The sequence below is a fragment of the Alosa sapidissima genome, chromosome 21 (genome assembly GCF_018492685.1).
Source record: "Alosa sapidissima isolate fAloSap1 chromosome 21, fAloSap1.pri, whole genome shotgun sequence".
NCBI classification, from domain to species: Eukaryota; Metazoa; Chordata; class Actinopteri; order Clupeiformes; family Clupeidae; genus Alosa; species Alosa sapidissima.
This window is the reverse complement of record NC_055977.1, coordinates 6892857-6905143: the sequence shown is the minus strand read 5'-3', so window position 1 is coordinate 6905143 and position 12287 is coordinate 6892857. Positions and strand designations below refer to the sequence as shown.

The window sequence follows — 12287 nt, the reverse complement described above, 5'->3', positions numbered from 1 at the left end:
GTTCGTGGCTACTAGTTTCTTTGTTACGTCTTGGAGTCGGAGTGACGCATCGGTGGCATTTATCACATTCTGTGGCTAGCCAAGCCTAATTCCATTCTCAACCTCCACATATACGCCGAATAGGCAGGCACAGATGACAGTTATCTGCAGTTTTTGATAATTCAACGTTCACCTGGCTTCTAGTAAATTCTCTAATAGCAAGAAATGCAACTCGAAAAAACTCCGGGTCCTCTTCTCTCTCCTGCTGTGCCTTGTTAGGTAGCTAGGTCATGAAAGCTGTGCGGAGAGGGCCAGGTAATATCCCTAATGACAGAAAAGAAGATTTTCAGCTTACCTCCGACCTCGACACAGTGCATTGCACTACCAGAGGTACGTAGGCCTGCAACTTCTTTGAACACTGAAGTAGTAGGCCTACGCAGTGGGAAAATAATGTTTGGATTTTGTTCTTTTTGACGGAGTTAGGAAAGTATTCTTCGTTGTCCTGCAGTTGGTGAATCCCAAGGATGTAGAAATAGTCCAAAATGCAAATGGGGTAGGTTTATGCCCCATGTTTTACTTTGAAAATATGCAACACTTCGAGGCCCTATCAAACTGACGATAAAGGCTACAACTAATAACATAACTAAAACGAGAAGTGTGTATGTTTCATTATGCAGGTCCCTATGCAAAATGTGGCTTCGGGTTTATGAGTAAAGGGCGCTCTCTGCTGGCTCTGCATGGTTTGAGTAATGAGAAGTAGCCTACCCCCGGTACTTACATGTACATTTTTTTCTCAGTTGCTTTGGCACATTTCTCAGATCTTGTGCACATCATTGAAGCATTTTCTCCCCATCTTGAACAAATAGCAATGCTTGTTTAGTAGCCTACATCCATGCAATTGATTTTTTATAAATTTCTGATGTTTTTCTTTTTTCAATGGCTATGTCATGATGTTGGTCTGGCTAATGGCTAATGCACTATACTGGTTCCCTGCTGAAAAAAATCCTACCTCATGCCACACATTGGCCTTATTCCATCGCTTGTGTCATTACATGCAAATGTTTTGAACTAGCTGGCATAACTACAGTTTTTCTCAGTCGCTTTGATGCTTTTTTCAGATCAGAATGAAAATTCTCATAACTATTAGTTCAACCTCCACAACATTTAGTCATTTGTGCACATCATAGTAGCAATTTCTCCTTCCTCTGAACAAATTGCAAATACTTTTGGACATGTATCAGTTGCTTTCATACAATTCTCTGCTGTTTTTTAACATTATCATTTGCTTATGTCATGTCAGTCAAAATGAACTATACTTATGAATGCTGAATAGTCGTTCCCAATAAAACGAATAGGCTTCATTTCATTGCTTGAGTCATTACATACAAAATTTTTGAACTAGTTATCAAATTCTGTCTCAATGCTGTAGAATTGCAAAGAGCATACAGTAAAAATGTACGTATTCAGTGTCTTGTACTCACTTACTCACCTAACTACAGCAATGTGTAACTTTACTGTAGTTTTCAAATGGCTGTACAAGTACTGTATAGTGCTGTCTTGAGCATGTTCAGGTAGTGTCACCAAGTTCTGACCTTTTTTTGCATTGGAAAACACTGAGAGAACTGTCATAATGAAAACATGACAAAGCCATTTGACTATCTTGTTCATAAACGATGGTGTCAAGACTTCTCATTTTGATGACACTGACAGTTTCATTGACATGAATACCTGCTTTTGAGGAATGGACTATCCATTTTGAGCAAGTGACGTGCTTTTGCAGGTCATCCACTAGGTTTTGCAGTTTGCACTAATTGTTTTGAGAATTGCACTAACTGCTGTGCAAATGTTAATAGTGATGTGAGAAAAGCACCAAAGCGACTGAGAAAAACTGTAAATGTACTAATTGTTGTGCAAATGTTTATTATGATTCGAGAAATGCACCAAAGCCACTGAGAAAAACTGTAATAAAGTTGGCCTTGTTTTCTACTTATTTTATGATGTCTTAAAAACACTATAATGTATCCAAAATCAGTTGAGTGGATTAACTGAGAATCCCTGCAGGTAATCTAGTTAGTATATTTCGTGTTCCCATGGACTATATAGAAAACATTTTGGTCAATCAAATATTGACCATAAAATGTCCAGTTACACTCATCTAAGAGAGCAGAATGAAATGTGCACTCATTGTATTCCCAGTTGAACACACAATTATGAATTGAACACAATTCATGCTGATAATACATGGAATGCACAGAATAATGATAGATAGATAGATAGATAGATGGATAGATAAATAGATAGATAGATAGACAGATAGATAGATAGACAGATAGATAGATAAATAGATAGACAGATAGATGGATGGATAGATAGATAGATAGATAGACGGATAGATAGATTGATAGATAGATACTTTATTGATCCCCAAGGGGGAATTCAATAATGTAGGACCTACAAGATAAAGATGGAGATAGCTAAAGGTAAACGATAAAGATAATGATAAAGATTAGTTTTAGACCACTGATGATCATTTCTAAAAGAAAATCATTAACAGATGACCCGACGTGCAGACTGAACGAAAAATGGCCGGCGAAAAATCGGTCAAACTCCTTGTAGGCATTGCAGCCGCCGTCGGTACACTCCATGTTTATTGGCCGTCCATCCATCACTCAAATAATCTAACCTGGAGTCATATTGGAAACCTAGTGTGTCATAATATTGAGTATTAGGCTATTCTAGGTGGGAGTAGCTTGAGAATGCAGAATCAAAACATTTCAGAAGTCAGTGTTGATTCGGTGTGCAAAACACATGTCCGGGGTACCCGCATAAACAAGTCCCTCCAGGGTAATCATACAATCTTGGAAAATTATTTTCATTCTTAGCCATTTAATTCTTAGCCTACTGCAAGCATGCAGGAGTGAAAGAAGAATTGCATCGGTAGGATGGTTTCTACGCAGATTTTATTATATAAAAGGAAAATCCTGGCCTCTCGCTCACTGCAGCACGCAGTGCATTGCGCACTGAGGCTGCACCAAGTGAAGGTTGTGAAAAAGAGTAGAAACTTGGTACAAAGAATAACATCGTACTACTTGGGTATGTGTGCTGGCCGCTGGACTATTTGACAGCATTGTGAAATAGTTTGGCTATTGTGTGACCTTATAAATTCCAATACTAAAAATCGAATTTGCGTGTAAACTACAGGTTACTTATAGCCTTTGGGAATGTTGGTACTGGTAATTTGGCAATTCAATTTAGTGTTGATAAATATTCATAATAAATACATATTGAGAATTCAAAGAGATATGTTTTAAGTCTTCACATGTGACAGCGGAACTCCAACGCACACACCCATAGACCAACACCTTAAAAGGCTATGCACATTTACCTCACCAAGACGCAGAAGCAGGCTGGAAAGATGAGCACCAACAACCCCGAGGACTGGTGCTTACGGCTGATTCTTCTTTGTTGTTCCTTAAAGAGTATGTTTGGTTCGGAAACGTTTTAAAGCCTACATATGTAGGCTATATCTACATTCTTAGCCTATATGATAGCCTACTGTAAGACTTACTTCTTAATTATTGTTCTGTTTAAGCTTTACAAATTGGTAGGCTAAGATATTATGATATGATTTTGTGCAAAGTTCCTTTTCAATTATGCATTATTTCGATAACAAATGTCATTGTTGCTCCTGTTAACAGCACTTCATGGCTCAGGCTGGGACGTGTACCAGTCCCCTGATTTCATAGAGGAGATGGTGGGTAACTCCATTACACTGAAATGTCACATCGCAAACATCGTATTTGAAAACTCCTGCGAGTCCATAATTTGGGCTAAAGTACACCCAAGGAACGGGGAATTGGTTGTTGCGGACCCCGCATCAGATAAAAACTTTGATGCAGCCAAAAACGAAACTACAAAATCATGTGATTTAATAGTCATAGGCCAGAGCCAGGCATATTCTGGCATGTACTATTGTTGGGCTAAAGCAGCGAGTATAAGAATTCAAGGAAATGGATCAAGAGTGTCATTCACAGGTGAGCTCTTTTTGGGTTATTAAGTTAATCTCATCTCTCTGGTCATCCACAGCCTTTGCACCTATGTAAATGAATGCGACAAACTCTTTTGCAGGAACTTTAACCGCTTCTGTGGAGCTTTTTTCGCCACGGAACAGTAACGCCTCAAGTGTGCCGTTTATCTGTTGGGCGAAAGGAGTTGTCCCATCACAAGTCCGTATCTTCTGGATTATGGATGGAAGTGAATATAATGGACACACTGAATCTATTTGGTCTAACGACAGTCATAAAGCAACAGAATTCACTCAAAGTCGGACTTGGTTCCCTGACTGGACAGGTGTAGCTGGGATAGAGTGTACGTGTGTGGTCGAAATACGAGGAAAGAACATTTCAAAAACCATTCAATATATGCCAGGTGAGTAGCCTAAACAATGTGAAATTAAGTTGTAGGATAAGTATTTCATTAGCGTGTCAATACATCACAGGGCTCTCCAAACTTTATCCTGAACTCACCAAAATTGTATTATTATGAACTCTGGGTATGTTCTTGTATATGATATTACATGCGTCAGACCTATATTAAGATTCGGGTTTAAGGTAACTTGGCCTATATCTTTGTCATGCTTTACTGTAGGCTATTACGTAGACTTGTCTTATTCATGTGGCTTAGCCTATATGTTCCCAGTCCTCTTTCAAGAGATCCAATTCCTGTGCGCCTGGTGCGCATTTACATAAAAAAGAATGTTGAAAAGAACAGTTCAGATTTTCAGAAATTATCTAATTCATACCTACAATGCACCTACACAGGATCAGCTCCGAACAGCGCGTGCTTAGTCCTTGTGTATGGAATCTCTTTTACATCACTTTTCATCGTGGCAGGATGGCTTCTGGTTGTTATATATCATGGTAAGTAGCCAATGTATGCGATTACCATGAACCTAGACCTATTACCTATTGCTAAGTGGCAGTACATTCAGTGTTGGTAGGCCTACAATTGCATAAACATATTATAGATTATTTAAGATTATACAATTATAAACATGGATCTGTTGAGGGAGAGGAACATGATATTATGTTAACAGTTATCTCACATCCTGATGAAATCTTGTATGTGTGACAGATGTAAACTAATGTTCATTTCGCAGGGCAAAAAAGTAAGAAAACTCACAAGATAGACCACAGACATAAATTCAGTAAGTGTGTTTGCACACAGATGTTTGACCTCACAACTCATTCTTGTTTGTTATGTTGTTGATAATTGTTTGAAATGGAGGTCAATAAAGCTATAAAGCAATGTGTGAGTAAATCTTGGCATTTTCTCAGGTAAACATGGAACAGATACTCTTAAAGGACCATCTTACAATGTAAGTCATGTAGAAACATCAGAAAATTAATAGTAAATTGTAATGGCATTTTAATGTTAAACATATTTTTTTTCCCCAAAATACACTAGGCAATTTTAGGTTGTTTCTAAAGCACCCCTAAATTTGATCTCGGCTTCCTTGAAAAAATAAATAATTGTGTGCATAGATCGATCCCAGGTGTGCTCAAGCTCTCTGACTTGCAATGAGTTTAGTTTCACATTGAAGATGTTAAACTATTTATCATGGCATTCGATGAAATGCTACTATTGCGCTCTAATTCCGCGAGACCGCAATCTTGGCGCCTATACCAAACTTGCTGCTGGTCTGCAGTTCCGCGCCCGCTCCCGCAATATTATGTCCCGCTCCCGCATTAATGTGTAATTTTTAGTCCCGCTCCCGCCCGCATCTGTAACATGATGTCCCGCTCCTGCCCGCTAAAGCCCGCATGCAGGAGGGATAGCCTAGCTTTTCTTTCTGTCTCACGAAAGGAGCACACACACCTGAGAAAGACTCCAGATGTCAGTTTCTTGGTTCTGAATGTAAGCTAACAACTGAACTAGGCCTAGCCTGGTGCCCTCTTCCTCTGTCATGCTTTCGATTTCAAGTTTTGACAATGAGTAGCAGGAACAAATTGAACCCACGTAAACGACAATATAGGCTATAGGCCTGCTATCCATCAATTATGCTTAAACCCCGTTATTTAATGCTGCCTAACAGAACATCCAGCTGAACTATAGTTATGAACACTACTTTAATCATTTCCATATTTAATTTTACGCACATATTTAATTTGCGGGAGTGCAGTGAATCATCGGTTTGTCCCGCACCCGTGAACGCACCTCTCTCATCCCGCCCGCTCCCGCAAAGAGCTTTCAAAAGTTGTCCCGCGCCGCACTCTTGCGTCGGAACCCGCGGGTCCCGCGGGTCTACTGCCGGAGTGCAGACCTCTACTTGCCGCAGAAGCAGACGCCGAAATTAACGTGCATGCAGTGCGCCTGGTGGAGCAGCGTTCATGTCTCCCTGCCCTGCCACTTATTGGCGACAGATAAACACACAGATTGTCCTAAGTGTCGGCAGATATACCGATGTGTTGCCATCTAGATTTTGTTATTTTTTCAAGAGGCTAGGCCTATACAGCATATTTGCTAGCTCACCAAACTACAACCTGTGCCATCACAAAACTTTACACTTTACCACTTTATGAAATGGTAACTATATATCTAAATAATAAAATGAACTAATAATAAAACATGGAAATAATGATTAGACCAAATGAAACTGTTAGTGTAGAGTTTTCACATAATGAGCCAAATTCTGCAAAAAGTGTGTGAGCAATAGGCAAAAACTGTCAGCTGTTTACTGTCAGCTGCTCATTAGGGGCTGAGCACCCCTAAAGGTCTAATCCTAGAATCGCCCCTGTCCTCAACAGTTTAATAAACCCAAATGACAACTAATGCTTTTGATGTGCTGTGAACTAATTCTCAGGAAGTGCTGTATTCCAGTCTGAAAAACATCCAGCCGCCAACAAGTGCTGGACTTCAAAGGGATTATGTGGCAGAAAACGGAGCGGAAGTTATCTGTTTAGATTAGATGGACATATTCATCTGCACAGTGTCAGTTCCTTCATTTGGTTAATTGTGCAGTAAAATACTTTCAAATATAATGTATTGCATATTAATTAACATTTTATGCATATTTGCATTTTGTGTGTATTGCATTATATGGCTTTGTACTTTGCACAATGACAATAAAAGATGACCCTATACTGTTCCTACTGACATTTTCATAAACGTGAAGACTTTCGTGACGCGAAGAGTCCATACACCGACGTTGCCGAAAGGCATGCATGTTGAAAGATAATGTGAATAGTTTGCAAGGAAAATATGGTCCATGTTACGTTATTATTCCCCAAAAGCACACAAACACACACACACACACACACACACACACACACACACACACACTGATCACTGTTGTCATCAGCCAGACATAGGTCCCCCTCTTTACATTAACAATCTGGGTCACCAAGTGGACATATTTTAACCATGTAAAGCTCAAGCATAAAGGAGATTAGTGAGTGGAATACTGTGGAGTTTATTTAACAAAAATGTGCAAGATGTTATACAGTATGTGCCTATACAATCCCAGACAAATTTGCATTATTTTATTTTTACCAGGAGTCTGCATACAGTAAATGTCAAATTATCTCATGCCTTAAACATTGTGCAGTTTCATCATGACCAGGCACTACCAAGTGGGCAATTCTTAGGTAATAACAGAACATAGTTACTGTAACTTTTACTAATCATGACCATAGGCACCAACCACCAAGTGGTAAATTATCTTAGGTATGACCTAAAACATATTGCAAAGTTTAACCTCTGACTGGTCGTGGTATAGACTGAGTCCTTAGGCAAAATCTTAAACTATTAGTTTCCATCTCTCACGTTGTAGCTTACTTTAAAGTTTAGTTTAGTGTCAGTTTAGGGATTTGGAACACTAAACTTCACATATACCCTTTATTCTGCCTTCCCCGTTTGCCTAACCGCGATTATTTTAACGAAACGTGCAGTGTCCTGTCAATTAACTGGGGTGGCATCTGAGGTGTCCAAGCAGGTTCCAGAGGTCTCCGCCCCTGCAAAACGCACACATCTAGCATTTGTAATTGGGATCTAACAGAATCGGAAGGCTATTTAAGGTTACTGCCTTACAAACCGACTTATTTTCTTTGTTGGAAATGTGCACATTGCCAATGACGTAGGCTATATATTAATTATGAATTATTTATTTTTATGAATTATTCATTATTCATATGTATACATAAATTCACACGAACTAAATTCAGTAAGATTTTTTAATGTCAGGCTTGTAAAACCAACACCGTTCAAGCTATAATTTCAAGATCTAAAAATAACAAGTCTTTGTTCTTTTGAGATCAGTGATCATGTGAACTCGAAATACGTGTCAGTGGTATGGTTATGTGCACGCCCCCAATTAAGCAGTGCCATGCTATGCACTTCTTTGACGCGACTATCAAAAGATGGACAACAAGAAACTCAAGAACTACTATAAGTGCATGTGCATAATCTTACTTTGTTCTCCTCTCAAAGGTAAGCATGGTTGATATCATCACTGACCAACAATTTTTGTAAAATTAGCAACAATGTGGTGTTTTATGGCCTTCATTTTAACATTTCGTTTGCAAGAGGCCTATTTTAATCAAAATGCACAATCCTGGAGTTAGGCCTAACAAATTCATTCAGAAACAGATTGTTGGGACTTGCAATGGTTTTGATTTTCTTCGCGCTCTCTTTATCTCTTTCCTTAGCATATCACGTCTCATCCTTGAACCCAAATGTAATAATTGGCAGTTCAACGACGCTGAAGAGCTACAACGACGACAGTGTGGCCTCCAGTTCTCCAAACTGTCTTTATCTAATTTGGATGAGAGTACATCCAAAGAGAAGAACGATGGATGTTATCAACGTTTATGGTCATAAATACAAGACACAATATAATGAACAGACTAAATCATGCGATTTAATAATAACCACTGCAACTCTGGAAGATACTGGAATGTATTACTGTTTCGAGACAGATGCCAGGCCATTTATAGGGATTGGCACAAAACTAACGGTCGTGGGTAAGTTTAATGATTTTAGTCTAATTTAGTATACAACATGGCTGCTCCATGTCAATTGTCCCCGTTTACAATATGGACTGTTTCGCAGGTAACGATGGTGTCATCCCATCTGTCGAGGTTTTCTCACCATCGGAGTTTCTTGACCCCAACATCCCACTGATCTGTTGGGCGACGAATACCCTCCCATCTCAGGTTCGCGTCTTTTGGGTTGTAAATGGGAAAGAACACATCGGTTGGACCGAGTCAGTGTGGTCAAAGCAGAGTGATCAAACCACCACGGAGTTCACACAGAGTCGATTTTGGCTGTCGAAGACGGACTGGGAGGCTGGGGGAAAGTGTACGTGTGTAGTTGAAGCTGGCGGGAGGAACGTCTCCAAAAGCATCCAAAGTAAGTCCAGTTAATTAATATAGTAGCATGCTGCGGTAGAAATTAATGAGGGTAAAAAAATAATTCTTAACACAGCCTTTCATTGAGTAATTTGTTTTGAAGCATATTGCGCCATTCCTCGGAAGCTGGGGAATTACAGCTTTCCCCAGCAGGCCTGTTTATGTTGTAGAGGTCCATTCAGACTTATACACATTTAAAATCTGAAAACATATAAGAATACTTATCTGATCATGCATATAGCCTATAGATGTATAACAGTACTACTATAATACAATCTACCAACGCTATCTTTGTTATATTTTACACGCAGGGGTTGGTAATGACATGTGCCTATTCCTGGTGTATGGGATCTCTTGCGCAGCATTTTGTATGATCTTCGTAGCCATCACAACAGTCTTGGTTTTACGCAAGGGTAAGTAGACCTACAATACACAAGCTGTAATAACTATTGCACACAAATAGCAAACATAAGCCCTCATTATCCTGCACAGTAGGCTATACTGTAAGACAACGATAAAAAGAAAGTCGTGCGTAATTTAATCAGGCTTGCTAACTGAGAATTGTAATTGTTGGTAACGTCTTTGGTGTCAGGTATTTCATTGTTTTACAAAAGCATGGAATAAAGGTTTGACAACTCAATGCTAAAACCTTGTGGTTTCTGTACAGGGCATGGGGTTAAAGAAGTTCGGGAAAAGGACCGTAGAAGGCTCAACACTGGTAACAGCAGTACTTTGATAATGACTTCACTGTAACTTCAAGTCTTTGAATTAATAATTATCACCCAAAACTGTACAGGCAGCACAGCATACTCAATACAACTTTAAAATTATTAAAACTATTAACAGTATATCACATTAATGCAATTACTTTTTTTTAGACAAACATGGGAAATACACAAAAAAACGATCTTCTCTCACAGTGAGTACAGTGTTGAATTAAGAGGTTTAAAGGTATAGGTGATACAGTAGCTATATCCGTCTGGAAACAGGCTGTGTATGCATAATAAATCTTTGGAACAGCGCTTTGCTGTTGTTGTTAAATGTTAATTTCTCAAATGGAATGATGATCCCCTTCATCATGTTCATATTTTGGGGGGAATAATGTATGAAAGGGGCCTTACTTAGTAACACACATTTTATAATTTTCCATATGGACATAAAGCTATACTGCTACTATTCCATCTCATAGACTGTGGCTCATAACCAATTTTTGTATTATTAAATCCTTTAATAAATACAATCTTGTTCACAGGAAGTGCAATATGCCAGCCTTGACAACATTAGACAACCCCAGTAAGGCCCACAGATCAACAGGTCTTCGATTTGGACACTGAAACTGCATGGCTAGTAACCTTTTTCTATTTTATCTTCTTACTCAAACTTCACATGCATGTATTGTCTTTTAATAGTATTCAATAATAAACAGTGATTGTGTTGATGTGTTCTGTTTGGGATTTTTTTTATTGTTTTTGTATTATCAATGTTTGGCATTAGAAAAACAAAAAGCACTTTTTCTGGTGGTCTGAAAAGTCATGCAAGACACAAGGTGGTCAGAGACGCAGCAGTCCACAAACCACAGTTCTTGCTGCTCCGAATGTTGAGCTTGAGTTCCAAGCAATCTTGTTACAAGCAAGCAGGTGGTCAGAGACGCAGCAGTCCACAAACCACAGTTCTTGCTGCTCCGAATGTTGAGCTTGAGTTCCAAGCAATGTTGTTACAAGCAAACAATCTGAAGATGCAGTGTCTTTGGGTTTTTTTTTTTTTGGGGGGGGGGGCAGTGTCTTTGGGGTTTTTTTTTGGGGGGGGCAGACCTGCGGGTGGAACAAACAACACATCGGGTGGTAAAGTAAAGGCAACAAACATGACCAAAGTGAAGCTGTGAGAAACGCGTGCGTCTTGTGCATCCTGTACAGGAAAAGGATAAACTCGCATTGACGGTCAGAGTCACACTAAGTGGTAAATGCGACGAGGCCCTGTCTCACACACACACACCACAACTCCATCCATTACTTCCTGATTACTGAAATCAGTTATGAGAAGCCTCTAACCCAGCTAATGTTTAGTGTAATGCAGCAGGGAGCTGAGATAATGTCTTGGGCAGAGACATCGTCTATTCCAGGCAATTATTATGACCGCCGCACAGCGAAGCGGCGGTCATATAGGTTTAGTCAGATTTTTTCTTTTCTTTTTCGCATGCCCAAATTTCCGTCAATGAGTCCCGGGACACTGAAAGACCGGGGTACACGAAACTTGGTGGGCATGTAACCCCACATGGATAGCATGGAACCATCGTTTTTCGTTTTGATCTGTAACCCCCCCCGCTTGACTGGACCCCCCGAAAGGAGGGTAGGGCAGACACAGTTTTCTGTGAATATCTCGAAAACCGTGGGGTTTAGGAGGACCATTTTTTTTTTGTATGTTGATCTCAAGGGGCCATGTCAACCCATTCCATAACCACTCATTTCATGTATAGCGCCACCTAGTTAAACACAAAAAAGGAAAAATGAGGTGTTGTAATTGAAGGTATCTGTGACCTAACATAGTCAAAACTGCACGAAATTGGAAGTGTATGATCATTATGACACCCTCTGTATGCACGCCAAGTTTTGTGGAATTCCGTTCATGGGGAGCCACACAATAAATTAATTTATGTTACTATACACCAACTGGCCTGTAGGTGGCCGGAGACAGTTTTCTGTGAATATCTCGAGGTCCATCTTTTTTATGTATGTTGGTCTTAAGGGGGCATGTCAACCCATCCCATTACCACTTATTTCATGTATAGCGCCACCTAGTTAAAAATTAAAAAGCAAAAAATTTGGTGTTTTCATCACAATATCTCTGGCTGACAAGGTCAAAACTGCACGAAATTAAAAGTGTAGGATCATTATGACACCCTCC

The 12287-nt window shown here is 39.5% G+C and overlaps 2 protein-coding genes across 8 annotated transcripts; both read left to right on the top strand.

Moving 5' to 3' along the window:
* Positions 1-62: 62 nt before the first annotated feature.
* On the top strand, positions 63-7119 carry LOC121695542. 6 transcript variants are annotated; one of them, XM_042076500.1, is made up of 9 exons: positions 64-369; positions 463-532; positions 3308-3458; positions 3678-4013; positions 4108-4407; positions 4800-4898; positions 5138-5185; positions 5316-5356; positions 6842-7119. In XM_042076500.1, exons 3-9 carry the CDS (start codon positions 3353-3355, stop codon positions 6944-6946), a joined length of 1035 nt encoding a protein of 344 aa, XP_041932434.1. In that variant the 5' UTR covers positions 64-369; positions 463-532; positions 3308-3352; the 3' UTR covers positions 6947-7119. The 6 variants fall into 6 exon arrangements, with proteins under 6 accessions (XP_041932430.1, XP_041932434.1, XP_041932432.1 ...); XM_042076496.1 differs by lacking the exon at positions 463-532 and having other exon boundaries at positions 63-369; positions 3374-3458; XM_042076498.1 differs by lacking the exon at positions 463-532.
* Positions 7120-8356: 1237 nt separating this feature from the next.
* LOC121695685 lies at positions 8357-10824 on the top strand. Of its 2 annotated transcripts, XM_042076744.1 has the most exons (7): positions 8357-8466; positions 8685-8999; positions 9088-9387; positions 9698-9799; positions 10054-10104; positions 10265-10305; positions 10639-10824. In XM_042076744.1, exons 1-7 carry the CDS (start codon positions 8397-8399, stop codon positions 10681-10683), a joined length of 924 nt encoding a protein of 307 aa, XP_041932678.1. In that variant the 5' UTR covers positions 8357-8396; the 3' UTR covers positions 10684-10824. The 2 variants fall into 2 exon arrangements, with proteins under 2 accessions (XP_041932678.1, XP_041932679.1); XM_042076745.1 differs by lacking the exon at positions 10265-10305.
* The last annotated feature ends 1463 nt before the right edge of the window (positions 10825-12287 follow it).